This window comes from Miniopterus schreibersii (assembly GCF_964146895.1).
Source record: "Miniopterus schreibersii genome assembly, chromosome: 11".
NCBI lineage: Eukaryota > Metazoa > Chordata > Mammalia > Chiroptera > Miniopteridae > Miniopterus > Miniopterus schreibersii.
Window position 1 is genome coordinate 2,176,108 of NC_138111.1, and position 27,164 is coordinate 2,203,271.

The 27,164-nt window shown below is 56.9% G+C and overlaps 1 protein-coding gene across 5 annotated transcripts in view; it reads left to right on the plus strand.

Annotated features, from left to right (window-relative positions):
- Positions 1–10,084, plus strand: part of NCS1 (neuronal calcium sensor 1) — a 32,611-nt gene extending 22,527 nt beyond the window's left edge. For 2 of the 5 annotated variants that reach the window (XM_081152520.1, XM_081152523.1), the window contains 4 exons: positions 637–725; positions 1,028–1,105; positions 1,957–2,073; positions 6,036–9,534. In XM_081152520.1, the coding sequence (XP_081008646.1) occupies positions 637–725; positions 1,028–1,105; positions 1,957–2,055 (266 nt within the window). In that variant the 3' untranslated portion in view covers positions 2,056–2,073; positions 6,036–9,534. Of the gene's footprint in view, positions 1–636; positions 726–1,027; positions 1,106–1,956; positions 2,074–6,035; positions 9,535–9,630 lie in introns of those variants that run through there. The other 3 variants (XR_013999936.1, XM_081152521.1, XM_081152522.1) reach the window with 3 other exon arrangements.
- The last annotated feature ends 17,080 nt before the right edge of the window (positions 10,085–27,164 follow it).

A 27,164-nucleotide genomic window follows, 5' to 3' on the forward strand; every position in this document is an offset into this window, starting at 1 on the left:
AAAGAGCTGGAAGGGGGAGGAGGGCCGCAGGCAGGGGAACAGCATGTGCGAGGCCCCGAGGAGGGCGGGACGAGCGGAGGCTGCGGGGCAGCCCGGGCAGCCCGTGCTGGCTGGCGCGGGGGCGGCGGAAGGGAGGCTGGGACAAGGTGAGGACGGCTGGGCCGCGCTCCCTGCTCGCCGAGACTGCACCGCGTGTCAGCCGCGAGAAAATCCTGCAGTTTCTTTCTCTACTTTTTTTTTTTTTTTTTTTTTTTTTAGGAATAAAAGGATTTTATTCATGCAGAAGTACCCCGTCCCCTGGGCGTATTGTTTTATTTCCTAAGTTGGCCACAGGGACATAGAGTAACTGGAAGGGGAGAGGCTGAGGGGACAGAGGCTGGAGCAGGGGGAAGGAGGGGCGGCATTGGCCCCCCATGGGCCAGTCCAGGGGCTCGTCAGCGCCCCCTGCTCTTCACTCGCGGTTCCTTTCCTCGTAGCTCTAGTTGAAATGGTGTGTGTCTGTCTGTCCCGATGTAAACATGCGTTGGCCGGGTGAGGAGTTGGCCGTGGGTCCGGCCGCGGGCTGAGGAGCAGAGGGCAGAGGCGGGGGCCGAGCCCGCCTGGGGCCCGGCTGACCGCCCGGCGGGTTGGTTGCAGGGGCCTTCAAACTCTACGACCTGGATAACGACGGCTACATCACCAGGAACGAGATGCTGGACATCGTGGACGCCATTTACCAGATGGTGGTGAGAAGACTGGGCCCCAGGGGAGGGGCGGCGGGGCGGCCGGTTCTGTGCCTGGGCCTGGAGGCACCGCCCCAGAGCAGTCGCTCTCCTGCGGGGTAAGAGTTGGCCAGGGAAGGGTCCCTGCAGGGAGAAAAGTGGGGGCTGGGGGGATAGTGGGGCTGAGGCAGGTGGGAGGTTCCAGACAGAATGGCAGAGATGGTGGGGCGTTGGGAGTGCGGGGGAGAGGCTGTCCTCATCTGGAAGCGGCCCAGGTCTAGGGGGCAGACTTTTGGCCCAGCCCCCACCTTGTGTGTCCCTGGCAGGGGAACACGGTGGAGCTCCCAGAGGAGGAGAACACCCCTGAGAAGAGGGTGGACCGGATCTTCGCCATGATGGACAAGGTGAGACCATTGGGCGGCTGGGCCTGAGTGGGGAGGAGAGGGGAGGGCTGGGGTCCTGGTGGACAGGGAGCAGAGACCTGTCCCCATAGGTGCCACTGGCCACCTATGGGCCTGGCTCAGGCAGGAGGCACAGCCTGGTGAGGTGTCCACTGGTCTGGGCAGCAGCCATCCCCATCAAACATCATTTTAAGTAAGTTTTACCAACTAAGGTTCTTTTTTTTTTTTTTTTTTAAAAAAACCAACCTTGATTGATTTCAGAAAGAGGAAGGGAGAGGGAGAGAGAGAGAGAAACATCAATGATGAGAGTCATTGATCGGTTCCCTCCTGCACGCCTTTTACTGGGGATCAAGCCCGAAACCCCGGCGTGTGCCCTGACCCAGAATCGAACCTTGATCTCTTGGATCATAGGTCGATGCTCAACTGCTGAGCCACGCTGTCTGGGCCCAGCTAAAATTCTTAACTTTTTTTATTTTTGCCATGGACCCCTTTGGCATTCTGGGGACGTCTGTGGACTTCACATAAATCCATAGTGTCACAAAAGAAGCAAATTATTGTAGAATACAGCTGTAAACCTATTTTTAAGAAGAGCCTGTGATGTAGTATTGTGGGAGCCTCTTTATGAGCACATTAAAAAGAGCCTGTGAGGTAGTGTTATGGGAGTCTCTTTATGAACATTAAATACTAAACTGTAGCGTTGGGTCTGGCCATCCATGTTTTCAAAGTGGTGCCTCCCTCCTGACCTCACTTTGGAAGCTCTCTTGGGACCAGCCCTGGGTCAGGGTCCAGGCCAGAGACGCCTGTCCTAGGAGGCTGGTGTCCCTCCACCTTAAGCTGCTTCTCTTTGCTTCTAGAACGCCGATGGGAAGCTGACGCTGCAGGAGTTCCAGGAGGGGTCCAAGGCCGACCCCTCCATTGTACAGGCGCTGTCCCTCTATGATGGGCTGGTATAGTCCAGGCCCAGAGCTGGGGTGAGTCAGGGGGACGTGGGGCCTAGAGTGGGCGGAGGGAGGAATCCCAGCCACGGGACACCTGGGGTTGGCAGATAAGTACCTGCCCAACTGAACAATTACAAAAACATAATGCAATTACAAAAACAGTAACCAGGGCACATAGCAACACATAATCAAACGAATTTGTAAAGGAACAATCATGGTTACTTCTGTAATCTTGGAAGGGCTCAATGTGCAGCACTGGGGCCCCCGGTGCATACTAATCCATTCTCAAATCCATTGTCCAATTCATTGGCTAATCCATTGTCTAATTCACTGACCACCACAGTCTCAGTGGCCACTGTCCTATGACTCACTGCTTTGTTTCCTCCAGGCCATGGGAAGAAGTGGTACAAACATGGGTTCTTGATGTTTTCCCCCAAGAAAAAGGCATATGGTGTAATTAACTTATTTAATGGGTGGTACTATTATTTTTGAATCACACTCTTTTTTTCTCACAGCTTTCTGTGAATATATATGTGTATATATTTCCTCAGCAACAATGAGTTCATAACCATATGTTGTTAGCATTTTTTTCTTAATGAACAATTTATAGAAAACATTTATTTTTTTTTCTTTTGGAGACTCAGCGCTAAGAAAGGAGATTTTTAACGTGTTTTACCCTAGTTGGCTTAAAGTTTACATCCTGTTGTGTCCATGGTGGCTTTCCTTAACACGATCGGTGTAGACACGATCTTACCCTCACCAGCAACGAGTCAACCAAGAAGGCTTTTCAGAGTGACAAGATCCAGCTTTCTTTCCTTTTTTTTTAAATATGTTTTTATTGATTTTTAGAGAGAGAGAGGAAGGGAAAGGGAGAGAGAGATAGAAACATTGATGAGAGAGAAACATCACTGATCGGCTGTCCCCCTCACCCCCCTACTGGGGATCGAGCCCACAACCCAGGCATGTGCCCTGACCGGGAGTCGAACCCTGACCTCCTGGTTCCTCGGTCGATGTTCAGCCGCTGCCCAGATAATAGTCACATCCAGTTTGCAACCTATCATTTTTGTGACTGACTTGCCTTCAGATTCCTGGCCTATCATCATTCCCGGGTGAGTTACTGTTGTAGAATTCACAGAATTATTCGGGAACTGAGGTCATGCATATTTTCTACGTTATAAATGTCTGAGACCATGATTTTTAATAGCTGCGTAGTATCCCGTTGTAGAGCTGGGCCATAATTTAGCGAGTCCCGTGGTGTGGGACCCTTAGGTTGTTGAAAATTTTGGGGTGGATTAAGAAATGTTCTGTTAGGGAGGCATTCACACACAGTGGTAGAGAGACTAGTGTAACCATGTGCCCATCACCCAGCTGCAGAATCGCCAGGTCCCAGCCAGCCTTGTACCATCTCTACCCTACCACCGCCCACCCCCGCACCCCACACTGGGTATTTTGAAGCAAATGCAAGACATCATATTATTTCATACATAAATATTTCAAAATGTGTTCTAAAAGAACGATTGTTTAAAAAAACACACCCATAATACCAAAAATTTACTATTAATTCCTTAATATTTTCCAATCTTCAGTTGGTATTCCAGTTTCTTATTATCACCCCAATTTTTTTCACTTTGTTTATTGGAATCAGATCTTTTTTTTCTTGCTGTTGGTCCAGAAACACACTCTGGAGAGTTTCCTTGGTGGTGGTGGTGGGGGGGGGGGTTACTGACTGCGCCCCCTGGTGTTGGCAGCACCATCTTCTGCTCTGTTCTTCCTGGAAATGAGCCGTTAGACCTGCAGGCTTGCTGGGCCTCACCGTGATCCACCTTTGGCGAGTACACCTCCCGGGTGGGGTGGTGTGTGTCCACCAGGCGGCACGTGATGGCTGGTGACGTCAGCACCATCCATTCATTCATTCATGCATTCATTCATTCATCACAGGTGGCGCAGGATGGTGCCGTGGGGCCCACACTGCCTTTCCTGCCTCCCGATAGCTGGATCCCTCCTAGGAGGCAGACTGCTCCGTGTTAACCATTTGTTTACCCCGAGTCCTCGGTTTTCAGAGGAAAGGCAGGAGAGATACTTGATTCTTTCTCTCTGTCACTTTTCCAAATAAGTTGGATTTCTAACCTCCTTCAGAGGGGACCAGTGACATTAAAATATAAAATTACGGATCTCTGGATGTAAAGGCATTTAGTGAGTTTCATCACGTCTGCAGCTTTAACCGGCAGGTACAGTGCCGCACGCATGTCACCAGGGCCCGCAGATCACTGTGGAAGGTGAAGAGTGTGGCTGGAAACTTAGCTAAGCCCCCCGGGGTTGGCAGGGGGCACCGGAAGGCTGGGAGGACACGGGCCTCTCCCTAGGGGGCGCTCTGCCCTCCCTCTGGGCGGCTGCTCCCATCCTCTCTGTCCCGTCGCCCCTGCACCACGATGGCCGCCCAAACTCTGGCCCTCAGACTCCTCCAGGCCGCCCCGTCACAGCGCCTGACTGGCCCAGATAATGCGTTCAGGCCTCTCGCACAAATCAGGGAAAGGCCCCTGTGGGTCAGACACTGACACCTGTGCAGCGCCGGGGGACAGGGCCATGCAGTTCAACACGGATGTGGAGCAGGTTATGGGAAGGGTGTGTGGGCGGCGCAGACAGTAACAGACTGTTCCCCATGCTTCCTTTTTTAAAATTTATTGAGGTAAGATTCACATGACATAAAATTAACCATTTCAAAGTTCAGCAGCGTTGAGTAGAATCATGGTGCTGAGCAACCGCCACCCCTGTCTAGTTCTGAAGTATTTGCGTTGCTCCAATAACGCAGACCCATCGAGCAGTTTCTCCCCACCCCCACCCACTGAGCCCTTGGCAAACCCTGATCTGCTTCCTAGCTCCATAGAGTTGCCTCTTCTGGAAATTTTATGTACATGGGCTCACACGTTACGTGGGCCTTTGCGCCTGGCTCCTGTCACTCAGCATTATGTCTTCAAGGTTCTTCCGTGTTGTAGCGCGTGTCAGTTCTTCATTCCTTTTCATGGCCGAGTAATATTCCACCACGCGGAGAGACCACATTGTGTTCATCCATCATCCAGTGATGGACACCTGGCTTGTTTCCACCTTTTGGCGGTCGTGCGCAGTGCTCCTGTGCGAATTGGGGTGCCTGGGTTTGTTTTAGTCCCTGTGTTCAGGTTTTTGGGTAGATACCTAGGAGCGGAATTGCTGGGTCACGTGGGAACTTCAGGTTTAACTTTCTGAGGAAGCCCCCACTGTGCTCCACAGAGGCGGCAGCTTTATCTTCCCAGCAGCAATGGACCAGGGTCCTGATTTCCCCTCACCCTGGCCAGTCCTTTCCTTTCTGTTTTTTATGAGAGCCATCCTGGCGGGTGCGACCCCATGTCTCGTTGTGCTTTCCATTTGCATTTCCCCACGACTAACTCTGTTGAGCAGCTTCTCAGGTGCTTTTGGCCACTCAACACCTTGTTCCTTTTGTGGTTGTTGCTAATTCTCACCCAAGGATATTTTTTCCATTGCTTTTTAGGGCGAGTGGAAGGGAGGGAGGGAGGGGGAGAGAGAGAGAAACATTGATGTGAGAGAAACACATCGAATGGTTGCCTCCAACATGTGGCCCGGCCAGTGGGGATGAACCTGCAACCCAGGTACGTGCCCTTGACCGGGAATCAAACCCGTGACCTTTGGGTGTGCAGGCCGACATTCTAGCAAACACTGAGCCACGCCAGCCGGGGCCACGCCGGCCAGGGCCACGCCGGCCAGGGCCACGCCTTGTTCTTAATGGTTGCAAACTGGTTCATCCTGTGGCGACGTCCTCCTTGGTCCAGCCAGCGCCCCGGGTGCGGACCCTGGGCCTGCTCCCTCCCTCGTAATCTTGCTGTTACAGGCGACGCCGTCGGGAGCCTTGCCTTTTGAAGGGTAGATACAAAACTGCCCTGTGGGTGGGCCAGGGGTGCACGTTGTTGGGACTCTGACTTCGTGCCCTGTTGACTCTCCCCCAGCTCTGTGCTTGTCCCGGCAGCTGCTCCGACCCCGCCTCACCTGTGTCTTCCAGAAGCCTGGGACCCACTCGCCTCCTCCAGAGCCCGCGGCCGCCCCGCCCCGACGCTGGCCCCAGCCTTGGCCCGCCCAGCCTTTCTCCGCATCCTCCCCCCGCCCCGCACCCACCGCCACCTGCAGCCACCGGCTTCGAGCGCCCACAGCCTCTGCTTGTCCAGAAAGCCACCGGGACGGGGAGGGCTCCTCCGCCCGCGGAACCAAGGACTCGCCGCCTCGACGGCGGCGCTCCGTCCCCTGCTCTCCCCCGCGTCTGCTTCCGGTTTTTATTTCAAACAGACATTGGAAAGGAAAACACAGCTACCTTCTGTGCTACAAGGTTCGGACTGACCGACGGGAGAAGGCCCCGGGGACCTCAGAGAACCCTGCCTTGTCCTTCGGCCCGGCCACGGTGGCCCGCGCGTCCGGGGGCCACCTGATCACGTTATTCGTCGCCCACCCTCGAGCGGCCGACCCCTGCGTGGCCGGGAGGCCGGATGACCACGCTCGTGACTTTATGTGATGGCAGTATTGTGCTTTTTGTGGGGAAAGTGAGGTTTGGTTTTTTTTATATACATATATAACTGATACATTTTATTTATTGGTTGTTAACTGTTGCTGCTGCTTCTGCCCGACGCCCCCAGGGATGCGGGGCCCGCCGTTTACATGTGCAGCCCTCGCCCGCCTGCCCCCGCGCTCGGGACCATGGTGGCCAGCAGCGGCCAAGAAGCCAAAAACTTCCTTTTTTTCCAGATGCTGTGCTTGATGTTTGGAGAGGGGGACGGCGGGCTTTTTAACTGGCCAATGCACTGTTTGCTCCAGCTCGACTGCCTCCTCCTGGACCCCTTTTCTCTGCCCCTGTCCACACTCCGCCCGTCCCGTGTCCCCCTCTGGGCCCGTAACGTCTTCTCTGAGGATGAACAGGGACAGCTTTTTTCCCCCGGCTCTCGCTTTGGCGTTTATAGCAGCGTGGAGAATGGAGGGCTGGCCCTGGGACTGGGAGCTGGGCAGGGGGGTGCAGGAGGGAAGACCGAGGAGGTGGGGGAACAGAGTGAAGGCTCCTCTCCCTCCCGGTGGGTTTGAAAACAGCCCCCCCCCCCCCCACTTCCCTGCCTGCCTGTGTGCCCAGCGAGCGCGGGACGGGCGGGAGGAGAAGGGGGCAGGTCACCCCCTTCAGGTGGTGGCCTGCCCTCTGGGCAGTGGCCCCCTGCGCTCCTAGGAAGATTTTTAGCTCTGCCCCTGGGAAGGGCGGCCCCAGAACTGCCACCAGGAAAGTCAGGCAACCTTGGGCCAGAGGCCAGGAGCCTGAGGCTGGCTGTGGCTGTGGCTGTGGCTCTGGCTCCGAGATTGTGGGCCACCCCCTGCCCTCTTGGGCCCAGCTGCCCCCGTGGCAGAGCCAGGAGGCCGCTGATTGAGGTGGATGCCCCTCCATGCTGGCTCGGTGTAAGTCCTGTGCGTTTTCTGCGCTGGGTGATTCTGTGATCTGTGGCCTAGGATGCCAGACCCCCAGCAGAAACAGCGACTGTCTGAGTCACTCTTCTGTCTCTTGGCACAAATCTTCAGGGACATGGCAGCCACTGGTTGTGGTGTGTGAGGTCAGATGACCACTTTGTCCCTCCCTGCAATGCTTCCCGGTCCCTCCTGGCTCTCGAGCTGTCTTTTTGGCCCAGACCTTGTCCGCAGAGGAGGCTGCTGGGTGAGGAGCAGCGTCCCCGACTGGTCAGGGCCTGAGTAGGGTTTCTGCGGCTTCTTTGCAAAGCCAGCAGCCTGCCCCCTCCCCGCTCACCCAGCCCTGGAGCAGCAGAGCTGGGCCTCCGTCCCTGCTTTGAATTGTCCTTGGTCTCCGCTTTGCGCTTTCCCAGGAGGCCGAGCTCCTGCTGATTAACCCTCGGACAACAGACCCTCCTCAGAGGATGCCCTTCTGGAGAGGGGCTCCGCTGAACCCAGAACCTGCCCTTGCACATGCAGGCCCCATGGCTGCCTCCCTTGCAAGCCCCGCAGAGCCTGTGGGGACTGGAGCAGCAGCTCCATTTTCACTGGTGACTTTGAAGCCTGGGCTCTTCAAGGCCCCTGCGGTCACCTTTCTGCTCAGGCCACTGGCCCACGAGGCCCAGGACTCACCTCCAAATCCTGCAGTTCCTTCACCTGGTTCTGACCTGGGACCCTAGGTCAGGAGGTGCACTTGGCCGCTTGGGGTTGGAGGAGAGGAGTGTGGGGCCTTTCCCAGGGCGTTAGTTTCTGGCCTCTGCCTGAGCCTCGATTGATTTTCTGGTCCAGCAGGAAGGATGCTGGGAAGGATGCTGTTGTACAGCCTGTTCCGGGGCATCATGGGAAAGTGCTGTGGCTGAGTGTTATCCAGGGTTAAGCGTGTGGACCCCTCAGGCTGAGGCATCGGTTCCCAGACCCCTACAGAGTGCGTGCGTGCAGGACCTCCCTCCCACCTTCTAGAGACGTGGTCTGGCCTTTTGGCTTGGTGCCCTGGGTCTGCCTTTTGGCCTCAGCATGGACCCATGCCTCAGGCACACCTTGGGTACGTGCCCTGAGACAGCCCAGAGCTGCCAGAAGGGCGGTGCTTCTTCCTGGCAGCGTGCTGGCCACTGGCCACCTGTGCCCGAGGTTGCCATGCAGGGATAGTTCTGTCCCCTCCTCTCACCAGGCCTCTAGCTGCGGCACCCTTGGGGCCCAGAGCAGCCTGTGGACCTCTCTCCCACGTACCCTTTTCCACCCAAGCCCGGCCCCTGCTCTCTGGGGACTGCAGACCGGCCGGAAGCCAGGCTCTCTGCCCCTCCGCCGACCCTCGCTCCCTGGGCCCAAGAGCAGGGTCCAGCCTCAGGCAGCTGCCCTGGCCGCCTCCCCCCAGCGTCTGCTCCCATGTTGTTTCGATGGAACTTAGGAAAAAGTCATGAGTTTCCCGTATTTAACCAGGCGCCATTTAGAGCGAGGTCAAGGCGAACAGGTGTCCCTCTCCTGCCCTGAAAAGCTTTTATTTGACGGCCAACCCCGTAGACGACAGACACACCCGAGCTTTCTGGGACACTGTCTCTTCAGTGTGCGGGGAAGAGATCGGGGTGCCCGGGTTTCCTGGAGAGAGGCAGCCTCTCCCCGAGAAAGCCTGGTGCTGGCCAAGTGGAGAGCTCTCCAGCTCCCACCCGGGCTGCGGCTGCCAAGAGGGGATCCCAGGGAGTGTGGGAGCGCCCCCTGGTGGCGGGGATCTGCAAAGGCTTCGGGGGGGGGCCCCCCAACCGGCCAAACAGGTGATTCCAGAGGGTGGGGGCGGCAGGTGGTGGGGAGGTGAGTGGGGGCAGTGACCCCGCCTAGGCCCTGGGCCTCCAGCCCCACATCATTGCCAGTGTGTCCTCCGGATGTTCCTCTTCTAGGTGTCCCCCAGGGATAAGTTAATTAGCATAAGGGCACTGTGATGAGAAGCCTGCCCCCCACCCCCCACCCCCCTTTTTTTTTTTTTTTTAAATATCTGCAGAATAAACCCAATGGTTGATTTTTGAATGAATAAAAGGCTTTTGTTGAATAAACAGCTGGTCCCATCTCTGTCTTGGCTTCTAGGCTCAGGCCCTGTCTACCCCCCAGGACTGGGACACATGCAGAAGGCAGCCCCCGCGTCTCTGCGGTGGAGGGCCACATGCTCCCAGCCTGGCCCAGGACCAAGGACTTTCCCTGGGGACTCAGGGCAAGTCCCTTCTGCTCAGTGGGACTCAGTTTGTCTATCCCTCAGATGGACGTGAATTTGGGAACCCTTACCCCAAACACAAACAAGCCAACCCGGCAGTGCTTCTGTCTGCGGTGTTTTCTTTCTGTTTGCCTCCCAGCCTCCGAGCCTCTCCCTGGGTGCGGTCCTGCCTGGCCCTGCCGGTGTGTGTCTCCGGGGAGGGGACGGGCAGGGCAGGGCGAGGCCCGGGGTGGGTAGGTGCCACGGGGCACGCCCAGGCCTCCTCGTGGCCGTCTGTATGTTGTCCGTGTCGCGCCGATTAAACATGCTTCCTGACTTGTCCTTGCCTCCCTCGTGTGACCTGTTGCTTTGTCTGTTTCTGTTTTTTACGTTTCATTTTGGGTTTCCCCTTCCTCCCGGGACACCTTTTCTCTTGCTCCGGGTGTCGTCCGCCCAGTGTCCCCAAGAGAAGTACTGTGCCAAGGGGGAGACTTTGGCATCATGGGTCAGCCGGAAATTTTCGAGGAGTGTTTCTAGGAGGCGAGTGCGTTGGCAGGGTGAGCCCTCCACCCCATGTGTCACTCCCGGCATCTCCATTCCCGCCCGTTTCATCTGTCCGTGGTCTCTGAAGCGTTTTTCTAAAGGTTGAAATATGTGTGAAAACAGTTGGCCTAGACTCGTGGCTCTCGGGTGTGGCAGTGTCACCTGGAGGCTGGTTAAAACCCAGGTCGCCAGCCTCACCTCCGGAGCTGCCGGCACTGCTGGTCTAGGGGCCACACTTGGAGACCCCTGGGGAGCTGTTTGCCCTGCGGGACATCCAGCTGGGTCCTCAGGAGGAGTCCGGCTCCCATTTGCCCAGAGTCGGGCTGATCGTTCAGTCACCTGGATGTGACCCAGAGCCATCGCTCACCACTTGGGGTGCGTCGGGAGGGGAGGCGGGCAGAGGGGTGGCTCCTGTGGGAGCTCTCAGCCGCCCCGCGACCAGCAGCTGCTGTGGCACCTTGGCCACTCTCCCCCTCGGCCTGAACCTGGGATCACTGCGGGGTTGCCCCTTTTCTCTCTGGGCAAGTACCCAAGTGCCTGCTCAGTACACATGAGCCGGCCAGGTGCTGGGGTCCTCAGAGAGGGCCGACCAGAGGGTGCACGGTCCCTGCCTTCCGGAGCTTGCTGAGGAAACGGTAATCAGAGAACAGTAAAAGGCAATGTGGCCCGGCCAGCGTGGCTCAGGGGTTGAGCGTTGACCTATGAACCAGGAGGCTGCAGTTCGATTCCCGGTCAGGGCACGTGCCCGGGTTCCAGGCTCGATCCCCAGCAAGGGGCGTGCAGGAGGCAGCCGATCAGTGACTCATCAGTGATGTTTCTCTCTCTCTCCCTTCTTCTCTCTGAAATCAATAAAGACGTATTTTAAAAAAGAAAAAGGCACTGTCGCCTCAGGTGCACAACTGCCGGTTAGAAATATGTTCTTGCCCCTGAGAGACACGGGAACGGAACGTGTAGGCTGGTGAGATCAAGCAGCCGATGTCAGAATGAGCCCCCCCCCGGGGGGGGGGAAATAGGCTGCACTTTAGAGTTGGTTTTGTGAAAGGAATTGTCAGACCGACGCCGCCTGTGAGACAGACGGCGGGCCCGGCGACTCTCCCACTGGGCGCTGGGGCGGCCGCTGTGCGGGGCTGCAGGCACGGCTCCGCATGGCCAGGGTGGGCACCCAGCTTCCTGCCTCCCTCCGCAGGGCCGAGGCACATGGGAGCGAAGCAAGGCCTGGGCGTGGGTGCCATGTGGGGCCGCGGTTAGGGGCACAGGTCCCAGAATCAGACCTGGCTCCCAGCCAGGCTCCCCCACCTGACGTTGGGCGTGTGTTCTGACTGACGGGGTTTCCTGGTAAAAATGTGGACCCCCCCAGTTAGGGGCAGGCAGTGGCTCCATAGCCCCTCAACAAGCCTGCCACCAGATGGGATGTCACAGCAAAAGCAGATCTTAATCCTGACAAAGGTCCAAATGTTTCCTAGCAAGCAGACAAACACAGCCACCCCCCTGTACCTGTCCATCCAAGGAGTGTGTGTGCGGGGCAGACCCCAGGAGTCCCGCCCAGGCCACTGCTGTGAAGGCCTCAGGCCGCTGAGCTCTCTTCCCTGTTGGGGCAAAGACTCTGAGCTCCAGGGATCTTTCTAGCCAACCATTTACCTCCATCCGCTCACATTTCTCTTGTGAAAGATAATTCGTAGCATCCTTTTGCTAGTGAACGAGTCTGGAGTGTAGATTTTAATAAAAATGTGCATTTAAAATGCGAATGTGACCCCTTTGGGATAGCGATTCCCGACCAGGGTATTTCGAACACTGAGGTGGGGTCCGAGGTAAGGTACGTGCTCACACAACTCCATTCTACGGATGCATTGACGCGGAAGGAGTTTTCGGGGGCACCTCTCTCTGGAAAGACCCAGGTCGGGCTCAGAGCCCATGTAGCTGGAGCAATGGTTCCAGTGCACAGTGAGCTCACAGTGGGTGTTTGCTGTCCCGAGGCTGGCTCAGTCTTCTCCAGGCAGCCTTGGGAGGTGCCTAGGGGCCAAGGATCAGAGCCCCTGCTGCTGTGGCCACAATCTGGTCATAGTCTCTCACTCTGGGTCAGGCTGAGGGTCACACTCACCTGCCCCGGCCCAGCCTACCCCAGGCAGATTGCTGTGGGCTGAGGCCCAGTGAAGGCCCAGACCCCAACTCATCTGAGTCGCCCGCTTTGCTGGGATGGCTCAGACGGGCTGCTGGTCCCTGGGTCGGACAGCACGGTGGACTCCCCCAGGACGGCTCCGTTTCCCCCCACTGCGAGCCTTCTCCTCTGTCCCCCTGCCCCCCCAACCCCCAAAGCCACCTCCGCACGTTAGAAGGTGTCTCCCTAAATGTTACTCCCCAGAGCTCGCTGGAGCACCATCACACACAGAAGGGGGAGAGTGGGGGCGAGGACGGGGTGGGGATGGGACGCGGGCCCCTGCCCTGCTGTCTTCCTGGCGTGGGCCCCCTGCCGCCCGCCCCGCCCCTGGGGCACAGCCTGTGCTGACAGTGCCCAGCTCCCACCCAGGCACAAGAAACTTTACGTCCTCTGGGGTCCCTGGTCTGGAGGAGCCTCGGCAGGGCGGCAGGAAAGGGGGCTCTGCAGGCCGCCTGAGATTCGGAAAAGTGAGCGCGCAAGGTACGGGAGAGCCTTCTGCTTGTCCCATCTCTGCCCCTCTTAGCCCAGCTCCGGCTGCGTTATAAAGGACTCCAGCTCCCAGGCTCCCTGGCAGCCTAAAGTGGCCGCGTGGCCGGCTCTGGCCAACGGGATGAAAGCGATGGGCACAGCTTCCCCTCCTCCTACCCCTGCCCAGGACAGGACCCAAGTCCTCCTGCAGCCTGGGTCCCGACCCGGCCCTGGACCACTTGCGCGGGTCCCGCTCGGAGGGGAGGGACCTCTCACCTGATGGAGCCGTCCTGGGTCTGTGTCGACAGCCAGATTTATATCCTACCTAATACCCGGAGAGATCCCTGGGTCGTTTGAAATGAGCAGGTGCCACCTGCGGGTGTTCTGCCTGAGTCCCCTTGGTTGCCAAAGCCACTTAGTAAAAAATTGCGCAGCGAGCGATGTGCTCCCGCGTCGCCTGCCCCCCCCCGCGCCTCCCCGGCTCCCTCTCCCTTCCCTCGGTGCCCTCCTCGGGGGCTCGGGGAGCCAGGGCCCCGGCGGGAAGGACTCCTGGGGGAGGGCTCTCTTTTGCTGAAGGATTAGGAACCTAGAGGCGGGGGCAGAGGCCCGGGAGACCGGGCCAGCTGGGTGCTCCCCAGGAGACACAGGGAGGGTGCTGGGCAGGCTGGCCTAACCTCGAACTCAGGACCTTGCCAGGGGCCTTGGCACAGGGAGCCCAGAAGGCCCCCTGCCGTCTCTTCAGGCTCCCGGCTTAGAAACGGTGCCCTTTCCCCAGCGTAAGCAGATCTTAGCGGGAACAAGTGTGATGAAATTGTAAAGCAGGATTGTGAGGAGGGGCAGGGGAGGGTCATTCGGTGCCACTGTCACCTGACCGAAGGTGGGTCCTGTTGCATCACCGGGCTGTTGGTTGCCCCAGAGGCCAGGAGAGGTCGTTGCAATATTGTGGGAGACCCACTTTAATTTTTGAGGATTCTGAAGACCCAAATTCACATAGGTGTCCAAAGACCTTCTTGCTTTAGAAGGAGCAGATTTGTGCAACGTCAGAAGCCGGAGCCGGGACCTGGGGATACAGGTGCGATGGGCCGGCCTGGGGGGAGAAGGGAGGGAGCTCCCCATCACTGGGAGGGAATCGTGGTCGGGGAAAACCCCCGGCCTGCTCTGAGATTCAGACTCTACACCGAAGCTCCCGCGTCAGATCCACTAACCCGATGCTGGATGTTCTCTCAGCGACCTCTCGGCAGCAGCCTGAAGCTAACAGGGTCCCCCACCCGCTTCTGCAGGGACGAACGGAAGGTCGGTACCTGAACTGTACGGGAGGAAAGTTTCCCTTCTACCCTCCAAGTTCTGTGGCTGGTCTAAGAATTAAATTGACCCAAGACAGATAATCAGGAGGAAAAAAATAATTATGTATGTGCCCATGGGAGTTACACCAAGATATGAGACTCAGCCCGGCCGGCGTGGCTCAGGGGTTGAGCGTCGACCCGTGAACCTGGAGGTCGCGGTTCGATTCCCGGTCAGGGCACATGCCCGGGTTTCGGGCTCCATCCCCAGCAGGGGGCGTGCGGGAGGCAGCCGATCAGTGATCAATGACTCTCTCATCACTGATGTTTCTCTCTCTCCCGCTCCCTTCCTTTCTCTGAAATCAATAAAAACATATATATATATATATATATATATATATATATATATATATATATATATATTTTAAACAAAACAGCTTTAAAAAATAAATAAATAAGATGAAATTCAATAGCCGGGTTCCTCCCACTTTATTCTCCTTTCCCGAGAGCGTGCTGGCTGCTTGGAGCTCCGCTTCCCTTCGGTGTAAATTTCCGAATCGGTTCGTTTGTGTCTTAAAGCTGCCGGGGCTTGTCTGAGACCCGCGTTCGGTCCTCAGGCCCACGTGGGGAGAGCCGGCCTCTTGGTGGAGGCTCCCGCCCCGTCCACACAGCAGCTTTGCCGTGTCCTAGGGGCGCCCTTGCTCCCCTTGGTCCGCACGCCGCGTTGCAGCGTCGGGGTTCCGTAAGGGTTCCGGCAGATTCGTACCCGGGTGTCTCATTTTTAAATTTACTTCCAGTTGTTCACTGCTGCCTAGAAACGGGATAGGTTTTCGTGTGTCGACCTCGACCCTGTCGCCTTGGGCAACTCGCTCACCAGTTCTGGGGTTTTTCGGGGGAAGTTCCTTGGAATTTTCTATTCTGACAGTCGCCTCATCCGAAAAGAGGGGAAGCTTTATTTCTTGCTCTCCCGTCTGGTGCCCTCCTGCTTCTCTGGCCTCCCTGCGCCGATGGGGACGCCCCTGTGGGCACCTTTCCCGACCTTAGGGGGATGCCGCTCGGCCTCTCACCGTGAAGTATGACGTTAGCGGTCGGCTGTCTGCGTTTTTCCGTGGACGCCGTCCATCGGGCCGTCAGGTCCGCCGCGTTCCTGCTGCTGCGGGTTTTTCTGTGAATGGCCCAGGCCGGCCCCTCTCCGTCGGAATGGGCGGCTTTCCTTTCCCACGCCGCGCACGCGGCGGGCCCGGCCTGGCTGCTTCTGAGTGTTGAAACGGCCTCACATTCCCGGGGTGTTCTGTTTATGTTTCTAAATTTGGTTTGCTACTGTTTTGTCGGGGATTTTTGCCTCTGTGCTTATGAGAAATACGGGTCTGTAGTTTTCCTTTTTTTAAATATGTTTTTATTGATTTGAGAGAGAGAGGAAAGGGGGGGGGAGAGGGAGAAACACCGATCAGCTGCCTCCTGCACGCCCCCTACGGGGGGTTCAGGCCCACAACCCCGGGCGGGCGCCCTGACCGGGAATGAACCGGCGACCTTCTGGCGCATTCGATGACACTCAACCGGCTGAGCCACACTGGCCAGGGCTGTGGTTTTCTTTCATTGTGTGGCTTTTATCTGGTTTTGGTATCAGGGTAATTAATGCCGGTCTCATAAAATGGGTATGAAGTGTTCCCTTTTCTTTTCTCGGGTAGAGTTTTGTCCCCCCTTTAAATATTTGTTATTCGGCCAGTAAATAATCCGGGCCAAGGAGCCTTCCTTTCCGGAATGTTTTTAAACTACACATTGAATGCCTTTGTTACGTGGGACGAGCCGGCATATCTGTCTCACCGTGGGGAGCCGAGGTACGTTGTCGCTGTCGAGGAACCTGCCCGCTTCGTCTCCGTCGCCGGGCTCACGTGCACAGAGTTGCTCCGGCTCTTGCTGGGTGGCCTGTGGCGATAGCCCCTCTCTCATCCCCGGCTGCCGGTAGCTTTTCTCCTTTGGCCCTTTGTCAGTCTTGCTAGAAGTTTATTCATTTTATTGATCTTTCGAAGAACCGGCTTCTGGTTTCACGCTGTTTCTCTGTACGTTTTCCTGGTTTCGACTTCATCGGCCTTAATTCTTTGCGCGTGGCCTTGGTTTGACGTGCTTTTTCCACTTGCGTAACTGGAAGCCTCGGTGACTGATCTGAGACCTGGCTTCGGGTCTAAGCCGAGCCTTGACTGCTCTAAACTCTCCCCGAAGCACCGCTTTCCCTTCACCCCAAATATTTGTGAAGGTTTTCTGTGACCCAGATGTGGCCTATCTTGGCGGCTGTCCCAGCTGCGGCGTGCATCCTGACACCGTCGGGTGCATTGTTCTGTCGGTGTCAGATTCTACCTGCTGATTCCACCAGCGTAGGTGTTGGTGAAGCAGGGGACACGGTGCTGCTCAGGAAGGACAAGGTGACCTGGTCTCCGAGAGGCCGAGTCCTCGCGGCTGCCTCGGGGGTGGTCCTGGCCCTGCCTCGGGAGGGGAGGCAGACACGCGTGGGTTTGCCTCTCACCAGCCCCCCTGCTCCCTCCCCGAGGGGAGGTCACGGTTAATGGTTGAGTTTCAGACACCCCCTGGATACATCCAAACACGCCTATGCCTAGAACTTATTTAGCATTTTATTTAGCGATTGGAAAGAGGAAAGAATGGGTTTGGAAGGGCGAGGGGGGCTGGAGTGAGGGGGAGGAAAGGAGAACGGTAGAGGGACTGTGAGGGCGAGAGGCTTTGGGGGGCGGGACACGGTGCAAGGGGCTGTGAGGAAGTTGAGCGGGGTGTGGTGGGGTGGGATTCCCCCCTTGTCAATGCTCCAAGAGCGAAGACTGACTGGACCGCGGTGCCTGTGAGTCGCACTGGGTGGCCTTTGGCTGTGACGTCTTGCCGAGCTGGGCCCGAAGGTTCACTGCATTAATTTGGGGGGCGTCCTACAGGAGCTCGGGGAGTAGGTTTTCTCTCTTTCCAGGCCCAGAAGGTCCAGAACTCGGTTCCCCGCGCCAGCAGGGACACTTGGCAAGGACGTCACGGCTGGAGCTCAGGGACCTCCTTGATCTTTCAAGTTCTCTATGTAAAGGGACGGCTTCCTCCAAGAGCAGGTCGTCAACTCCCTCTGTGAGCAGTTCTCTGGTTATAATAAAAAAATATCTTTTCCCCTTTTTCAAGTTCACAGAGCTAGGAGGAACCACGCGGGGTGCGGCCTTATTTGGAGATGTTTGGGGAAAAAAGGGGAAGCAAACCTTCCCCCAACCCCGAACTCGCCTTCTCCCTCCCTCCCCTCCCGGCCACTGAGCTGTAAGTGGGAGCGAGAGATAAAAGGGCCGAGATAAGAATAGCTTGTGGTATGTCCTGGCTGGTGGGGCTCAGTGGTTAGAGCGCCTGCCCCCGGACTGAAGGGTGTCGGGTTTGATTTGGCCAAGGGCACGGACCTCGTCTGCAGGCTCGACCCCTGGCCCCGGTCAGGGCGTATGCGGGAGGCAACCAACCGATGTGTCTCTCTCACGTCAATGTTTCTGTCTCACATCAATGTTTCTCTCTCTCCCACTCTCTCTGAAAAGCAAAGGAAAAAATATCCTCGAGTGAGAATTAAAATAATAATGATAATAATTATTATTATTGAGTGTTGGCTGGAGGCCAGACCGGCCGGGACCTGGCATTGGGAAGACGCCCAGTAAGCGTTTGCCGACTGGCTAATTCGGACCAGCGGTGCTTCAGTGCTCAGGGGTTTTGCTCCTTTTAACTGTAAGTCAGTTGCCATCTCCAGGGAAAGGCTCACGAGGCCATTTCCTAAATAAAGCAACGTTTCCGCGCCTTCAGTGTTTAGGACTTTGGTTATAAATGGTGGAAACCCAGCCCGGATGAGCCTAAGCCAAAAAAAAAAAGAGAAATGATGGCTTCACATGATTCCACCACGGGAAGTCCGGGGGGAGCGGGGCTCGAAGGGCGTCGGGCTTCTCTCTCTTCCTCTCCGCTCCTTGACTCCGCCGGCTGCCTCCCCTCCTGCTGCAGATGGCCCCTCCCTGGGGGTGGGGAGCCCCAACCCTCACTCGTCACCTTCCAGTCTCCGCACCCCGGAAGCCACAGAGACCCTCCCCCAGTGGAAACATCCCAGGGAAGGACGTTGATTGGCTCTGCTGGGGCCATCTCTAGACCCGTTGCTGTAGCTGGGGACACGGGACAACACAGTTAGTTCTGTCTGGGCCACGTGACCACTCTGGTTGGGGGGAGCCTTTGGGGACCCACCACCAGAAGGAATGGAGCTTAGTTCTTAACTAGGCAACAGAAGCGAACTTTCGCCGAGCCCCGCGGCGGGCGCGATGGGGTGCTCACCCCGGGCTGGAGAATCATGCTCCCCGCCCCCTCGCCCCCTCGCGGCCCTGGTCTGACCGCTAGAGGCCGTGGCTGGTGCCACCGCCCCTGCCACGCCAGGAGCTCCATCTTTGCCACGGCCACGGAGGGGCCACCAGCTTCTTTGTGTCTGGCTCTGGGCCCAAAGGCCAGCATCAGTGTGTCCGATGGGCAGAGGCCCTGGCACACCCACACCCACACCCACGCCTCGGGTGCAAGGGGGAGAGAACACCCAGTAACTGGCCTTGTGGCATTTCGGGTGCCCGGCACTCGCAGCGATCGCCCGCCACAGGGTCTATTTTGAACGATGTGTGCAGCCACCACTTTACCCGAGGCTTTTGCTCCTGGGATGTGGGCCTGTTTTCATTAAATGTAAAAGGAGAAGGACTCGGGTCTCCTCTTGTAACGCAGCCCACCCCATAAATCTTGGCACTTGGCGGGCGGCTCCTCTTCGCGCTGAGGTCACGGCCTGCTGTCTGGGCCAGGGAGCGTCGTTTCTCTCCTTCAGATTTTCCAAATGAGGTTTCTTGGGAAACAGCTCCAGGGGCCATTAATTTAAAAATCTTTAATCTAATTCCTTTTGCAATTCTCTGCTTTAATCAAAGGTCAGCTGTCCTGGTGCAATCGTCAGGCCGGGTCTGTTTTCTTGATTGGCATCAGCTTAGTTACGCTGGATCCTTCCGTGGAGATTTCCTGAGGGGAAATTGAATTGGCAGGATGTGAGAGGAGGCTGGGCAGGGGCGCGGGGCGCTGGGAGAGCGGCACCCGCTGGCTCCCCAGGCCCCCTGGCCATTGCAGACGCCTTACTCTGCTTTTCCACCCGCCCTCCCCAGCGGCCACGCTCTGCCTTTTTCTTTTTAATTGTAGTGAAATACAACATGAAATTCACAGCTTAAATGATTTTAAAGCGTGCAATCCAGTGACTTTTAGGATATGCCTGATTTGGGGTGCAACCATCGCCTCTATCTAGTTCCTGAACATCTTTATCACCCCAAAAGGAGACCCTACTCCTGCTCCCAGCCCTAGGCAGCCACGAACCTGCTTCCTGTCTCTCTGGATTGGCCTATTTCATATTCTGGGTCTTTCCAGATTCCACCTTTGTGGCCTTTAGTGCCTGCTTCTTCCGCTCACCATGATGTTTTTAAGGCTCATCCGTGTGGTAGCATGTGCCATTCCTCTTTATTGCTGAATAATATTCCACTATATGGATGGGCCACATTTGTTTATCTGCGATGGACATTTGGGTGGTCTCCGCCCTTTGGCTGTCGGGAACGATGCTGCTGTAACCGTCGGTGCGCAAGGTTTTGTTTGAAGGTCTGTTTTCAGTTCCTTGGGGTTTACATCTAGGAGAGGAACTGCTGGACCATAGAGCAATTCTGTTTAATTTTGGGGGAGCCGCCACACTGTTCCCACAGCGGCTGCCCCACCGCACGTTCCCTCAGCCCTGCTCTTCTCGACCCCGCATCCTTCAGGGCTTTGCCGTGATTTTTCTTGGCCGTCACGCGTCACTTCCATTACCTTGGAGACAGTCTCTCGGAATCTTTTGTTGACAAGAGCCAGTCTGCTGAGCCGTCCAAGCTAATGTTCCGATGGGAAAGGGCTGCGGACGTCGTGTCGGAGCCAAGTGCTGCATCTCAGGGGCTTCTAGAAGCAGTAAATCGTTTCATCTTCGCTGCTCAGCACAGACAAAGTGGTGCCCCGTAGGAGGAGAGACATAGCTGTGACAGGAGGGGTCTGATTTGGGGGCAGGTGGGCCCTTATAGAATCGCTGGCTCTGATGACTCTGTCCCCGAGACAAGGACTGTCCAATTCTGAGCCTGTTCTTGAAACACCTGGGTCCGATTATTCAGATAACAGGAGAACATAAATGAAGCAGTAGCTTATGGTATTTTAATTGCACCTATTAAGTTTGTGGGCTCATAAAACAGTGAGTGAACGGGCGTGGGCTTTTCTTACTGTATTCATCCATTATTTACAGAGGCCCTACTATGTGCCAGGGGCTCTGCTAGGGCTTGGGGATGAATGACCAAGTCAAGTGGGCTCTCTGTCCCTTGGGGACACTTTCTCGTGGATCACTTCCTGCGGCGGACAATCGCAGCTCTTTCCTTAGCTGCCTCAGCCCCTTCCCAGGGGGGTTGAAGTCCAAAGTCAACACATAAGAAATCTAGGTAGAGAAAGCATTGTCTGATGGTCTCTTGAATTACTCGTGAAAAGGAGCGCATGTGGTTTCCTGTCTGCTGCGTGCGCAGAAGCAGGTGTGTAAGCCTGTGCACCGCAGGAAGGCGAAACGAAGGGACAGGTGTGTCTCCACGAGAACACCCTGGGCTGCAAAGAGCCGAGAATGCATGGCACCTGGCTGAGCTCTGAAGGAAAATGCGTTGGCCACCTGACGAGAGAGCCATCGGAGGGCAGCTCCCAAGCTCCCTTCTCTTTCATCTCCCCTTCTCGGCCGGCTTCCTCATGGTCTCAGGCTGCAGACTTCCAGGGATCCCATGCAGGCACATCAGGTGGAGGAACAGGGGCTCTTTCCTCCTTGTGTCTCTTTTTTCTAAAAGCTTTCTAGGTGACCTTTTATACTTAGGCCTGTGAATCACCTCAAATTGATGTTCGTGTATGGTGTGAGGTAGGGATCCGGGTTTGCTGCTTTTCCATATAGATATCCAGCTGTTCCAACACCATTAGCTGAACAGGCTTTCCTTTCCCCACGGGCACGCCTGTCGAGAATCAGTTGCCACCCGGCCGGGCGTGGCTCAGCAGTTGAGCATCGACCTAGGATCCAGGAGATTGAGGTTCAATTCCCGGTCAGGGCACAATTCGGGGTTGCGGGCTTGGTCCCCAGCAGGGGGCGTGCAGGAGGCAGCCGATCAATGACTCTCTCATCATTGATGTTTCTCTCTCCCTCTCCCTTCCTCTCTCTGAAATCAATAAAGATATATTTAAAAAAATAAAAAGAATCAATTGCCCATGTAGGTGGGAACCTGTTTCTGGACTCTCTTCTGTTCTACTGGTCTGTTAATTTTCTTTTTGTCTATACTACACTGTCATAGTTACTGCTGCTCTAGAGTAAGGCTTCAAATCAGGCCGTGTGTGTCCTCCGACTTTATTCTTCTGTGTCTCTTTTGGAGACAGGCTAGCCCACGTTCCTCCACTGGCCAGAACTGCATTCGATGCCCCTTCCCACCCCACAGGGGTAACCCAGCCCATGAGGACCCTCCCTCAAGTCCTATATGGAAGAATGAACACCTGAACCGAAAGCTGGGGCAAAGCCAGGCTCTCCCCAAAGCAGGGGGAAAGCCTTTAGGGTAGGAAGCCAGCAGCGTCTGCCAAAATATACAAACCAACTCAACAGAATTCTTAATTATGACAGACAGAGTAAAAGAGACAGACAGCTAATTTCAATTCATTCCGGGTAGCCTTGCCAGCCACCGATGACAATGACAGAGGTGACATCATGGCCATAAATGACCACGGCCATGATGTCACCTCTGTCATTGTCATCGGTGGCTGGCAAGGACCGCCTGCCCGTGAGGCTGGCTCCCTCTCCGCCGCCGACAGCATCAGGGGCTCAGGGACACGTGAGCTCCATCCGGCGGACGACCGGCCAGGTCTGGGCGGTGGGGAGCGAATCTTAGCTGCTGGCTCTGGTTTAGCTCATTTAATTGTTTGTTTTTGAAAACATGGGGATGGGCAGCCGTTCCCGTGTCTCTTGAGCTGCTCAACTATTTCTTGGGACGGTCCCAAGCCATTCCTTCTGGTACATGTGACTTGGAGGCCGGTGCCGTCGAGGGACTGGACTCGGCAGTAAATCACTCGGGTGCCTGGCTGCACGGAGCCCTCGCTCGGTGGTGCTGAGTGGAACTTCCTGGCCCCTCCTCTCTACCCTCAGTAGCTCCATCTTCCCCAGTTGTTTGTCAGTTCCTCCCACTCCCCGGGAGTCCTGTCCTCCAGGGCCCTCACCTAATTCTTTAACTCCTTCCCAGAGAAGAGAAACGAGGCTGTGAGACTCTACTTCCCAGGTCCCGGCGTGTCCACAGACAGGGGCAGACTCACCTGCTGTCCACACCGTCGTTTTCCTCTCTCTCTCCTCTCATTTTGCACAGGCAGATTGGTTAAATGTGGGTAGGAGATGCATTTTCAGCATTTCAGGTGCTCAGTGTGCGAAACTTGAGCCCCAGTGCAGCCCGAGTTGCTGCTCCCCAAGCTCCACATTTGTTCTAGAAGTTCTGCTGCTGGGAACCCCGCACGCACGTGTGTGAGGCGCCGTGGAGGGGTGGATCGGATCACGGGCTCTGCGGAAAGGTGTATGCGAATGCGACACAGGACTGCGCCTCTCTGCCTCAGTGTCCTCACCTGTCACCTGAGGCGTGCACACTGACCTGAGCGGCTGTTTGAGGGGAATCTAACAGAGGGCGGTCCCCAGCGTGGCCGGGAGGACCGGGCGCCTGCTCCCACCGCCAGCGTGCTCTCTCCTGCAGAGGGTGTGGGGTTCCCCCAGCAGGTTCCCCTGGGCAGAGGGCTGGGTGGGCCGTGGTGGGAGGCGGCTGATGGAATCTCAGAGGACCTGATATGGCTGAGACCAGGACGCGTGTAGGGAGTGGGACACACAGCACCATGGGGAAGGCCCACGGGTAGGGAGAGGCCACCTTTCTTTGACCGGCCAAGTTCTGGGTTCTGATCCAGCCCCTCAGCTGGTCTTGGATGCCACGTGTAGACAGGGTGGACAGGCCTGGGTTTCCCAGCCAAGGCTGAGAGCCGCGGCGTGAGCAGTAACGCACATGCTTCCCTTCAGTGGGCTGGCCAGGCCCACGGCGCTCTCCACAGCAAACATGTGGGATGTTGGGAAACAAACAACCCCACTGAGACTGCCCTTCTGGAAATAGGAGCAACATGTGGATTATCTCGAGTTCAGAATGCGGGCTCCCAGGTGGCCTGGAGAGTCGAGGTGGCAGGATGGGAATTGATTGATGAGGTTTCGGTTGTTTCCTGTGGGCCTTCTGCGCTCGCTCTCGGGGCTACCATGGTGACATTCTGGGGTAGCACTAGTTCCCAGAGAGGCCCGTGTTTGGGGCAGCACCCCTGGCCACCCTGGCCGGGGGGTGGTGCCCACCCAAGGCTCCCTTCCACGGCAGCTGGAGGAGGCACTGCCACGATGAGTCTCTGAGGGACCCCTGGCTGTGGATCTGGAGTGGCGGGGCTGCAGGAGCCGTGGGACGCCATCTCGTCAGCCCCGCCCACCTCAAATAATTCTACAAATGGGGAAACGTAGGTCACCGGGCTACTTGGGGACTCAAATTCATGGCCCACTTGCCCTTGGGATCAGTCCTAGGACAAGCAACTCACTTTCTTTGGGGCCAGCTCTGCTCTTCCATCCTCGGGGAGTAGGCTTTTGGCTTCTTGGCATCTACAAGATCTACCCTTCGAACTTCTGCCCCTGTGACCTCTCCGAAACGCAGACTGGATCAGGTTGCCCCGTCCCCGACCCAGCGACGTCCTTCAGTAGCTCCTCAGTGCCTCTGGGGAAGTCCCGCGCCCTTTAAAGACATTTAAGGTCCTTCAAGGTCTGGCCTTTGTCCTCTGCTCTGCTGTCACCGTCCGGTCTCGCCGGACTAGCAGTAGGTTGCTCCTGTCTCCCCACCTCTGCACATGCTGTTCCCGCTCCTCAAACACCCTTCCCTCTTGTCCTTGAAGGCTTCGTAGGCTCATTCCGTGGCCTCCTCCGACCCCTCAGGCTCAGACGCTCCTTCCTCTGAGCTCCCAGAGCGCTTGGTAATTCCTCTGTTAGCACTTATGTCACTGGCTTGGAATGATTTGTTTACGTGAGTCTTCTCCACAGGGTAGAAAGCGTGTATTGCGCATCTGTATGTCCGCCTCCCTGACAGTGCCCAGCAGAGAGCCTGACACCCAGCTTGGGCTCAGCCCCTGTGTGTGGAGTGAATGTCTGAAGGGCTCGTTTGTCCCCGAAGGTCCCCTGTACTGTACCTGGGATGTCACTGTCTGTGAGCCCGGCCGGATTCCTGGCTCGGGTTCGCCTTTGCCTTCCACAGCTGGGGCCTCTCTTCTCTCTCCAACAGCTGGCCCAGCCCTGCCCAGGCCCTGGGGCCAATCACGGCCTCAGCCCAGGGAGATTTAAAGAGCCAGTGTCTAGAAACGCAGGTGACTCGGCCTCCCATGAGCCTGGACCTAAGTTCTGCTCTCACCTGGGTCTGGGCACTTGGTTCCGCCAGTACCCGTGAGGCAGGCAGCTCCTCCAAGACCGTCTCCTCCAGACCCCAGCCCTTCTTGCATGTGGGCCTCGCGTGGTCTAGAACAGAGTCCCCTCCAGGGCCAGTGCTCAGCTACCAGGCCTCTCTGACACCCCTGACCATTCCTTTCTTGGGCGCCTACCATGTGCCAGGCACTGGGTCTCTGCTGGCCCGGAGCTCACAGCTGGGGTGGGAGGGACAGCCCTGCAGAGATGACACTGGTGATCCGTGCCGGACAAAGGGTCAACCAGGGGCTGTGGGGTCACAGCACGAGGTGGGGGTGGGGGTGTGACCTGAGATGGCAGGGGACACAGGAGGTGTGGGGTGGGAGCCTTTCTGGTTGGGGCTCTGGAGGGACAAGGGCTGGAGACATCTCCCCCTTCCCCCCCAATCACAGATGCAGAGCCCTCAGCCATGTTGGCAGGGCCTGCACCTGCCCTGCACCTGCCCTGCACCTGCCCTGCACCGGCCCTGCACCTGCCCTGCACCGGCCCCGGGAGCCTGGTCTCAGAGGAGGGGCTGAGGGAGGAGGGGGCACTGCCCATCCCCCATGGCTCTCAAAGCCAGGCTGGCCCACAAAGCTTCTCTTCTTTTTTTTATAACAAGTTGTGTAGGTGTTTTTTTGTTTTTTGTTTTTTTTTTAAATTTTATTAACTAATTTTAGGGAGAGGGAAGGGGGAAGAGAGAGAGATATCGCCATGAGAAACATCCATAGGCTGTGTCCCACACGCACCCCGACCAGGGATTGAACCCATAACCTGGGCATGCGCCTGCCTGGGAATCAAACCTAGGACCTTTCAGTGCACAAGACAAGGCTGCAGCCATCTGAGCCACCGGACCAGGGCGAACGCTTTTCCTCTTCATTCAGGCGGCATTTGGTGAAGTCCCCACCATGTGCCAGGGACTGAGCTGGAAACTGGGGACTGATGGGGGGAAACCAAGTCACAGTCGCAGCCTCCAGGGGCTCAGAGGCCAATGGGGAGAGAGGCCCGTGGTGGAGATAAGCCAGGAGAGCACAGCCTGAGACGAGCACTGGCGGCAGAAGGGCGCGCTGTTCGGGAGAGGGTGGCAAACAGAGCCCAGGGAGCACCAACAGCCCCTCCTGTGTGTCCCAAAACCTTCACCCCAGTCCATGCACCTGGTGAGGGAGCAGGGCAGAGGCGCACCCCCATCCTCCGGAGTCGTCAGATGACCCGCGACAAGATCTTACGGCAGTGGGGAGGCAGACGGGCGAGCAGCGGCTGGAATCTTTCTAGATCTGGCTTCTGTTCCCACCCTCAGTTTGTAAATGACTGAGCCTCAGTTTGTGCCGGCCTGTGGCTCAGTGGCTGAGCACCGACCTATGACCAAGGAGGCCACAGTTCCAGTCCCTGCACATGCCCAGTGCCCAGGCTGCGGGCTCCATCCCCAGCAGGGGGCGCGCAGGAGGCAGCCCATCAGTGACTCTCACCATTGATGTTTCTCTCTCTCTCTCCCTTCCTCTCTCTGAAATCAATAAAAACATACTTTATTAATTTATTTTTAAAATATATCTTTTATTGACTTCAGAGAGAGGACAGGGGAGGGAGAGAGAGAGTTGAAACATCAATGATGAGAGAGTCGTCACTGACCGGCTGCCTCCTGCAGGCCCCCAACTGGGGATCAAGCCCGCAACCGGGCATGTGCCCTGACCGGGAATGGAACCCTGATCGCCTGGATCCTAGGTCCACGCTCAAGGGCTGAGCCACGCCCAGCTGGGCAATAAAAACATGCTTTTAAAAAAACCACTCTTGCCAGGCCGGGGTGGCTCAGCGGTTGAGCGTCCACCTAGGATCCAGGCGATCAGGGTTCCATTCCCGGTCAGGGCACATGCCCGGGTTGTGGGCTTCATCAATGACTCTCTCATCATTGATGTTTCTCTCTCTCTCTCTCCGTCTCCTTTCCTCTCTCTGAAATCAATAAAGATATATTTAAAATAAATAAATAAAAATAAAATAAAATGTATTTTAAAAAAAGAAAAACAAAAAACCACCACCCTCCGTTTGCTCATCTGTAAAATGGGGTCCGCGTTGGTGCCTCCTACGGTTGCAGCGAGCGTGGGAGCGAATGGCAACCATGCGACAGCGCTTAGCACCCCGTAGGCGCTCAGCCCGTGGTGCTGATTGTAACAGTAACCATTCCAGCCGCTGGGAAGCCGGGTCCCCGCGGAGAGCAGCGGCCCTGCAGTGCCTGTGTGGGGCGGGGTGGGGCATTTAGGGAGCTGGGTGGAGCGAGCACCGAGCCAGCCCCGGGCGGCCAGACCTCCTGGACCGGGGCTGTTGCGTCACCCCCCCCCCCCCCGCCGGAGGGCGCGCGTCCGGAGGCGCAGGTGTCCGCCGCGGCCCGCGCACCCCTGTCCCCGCCGCCTTGGCCCCCGC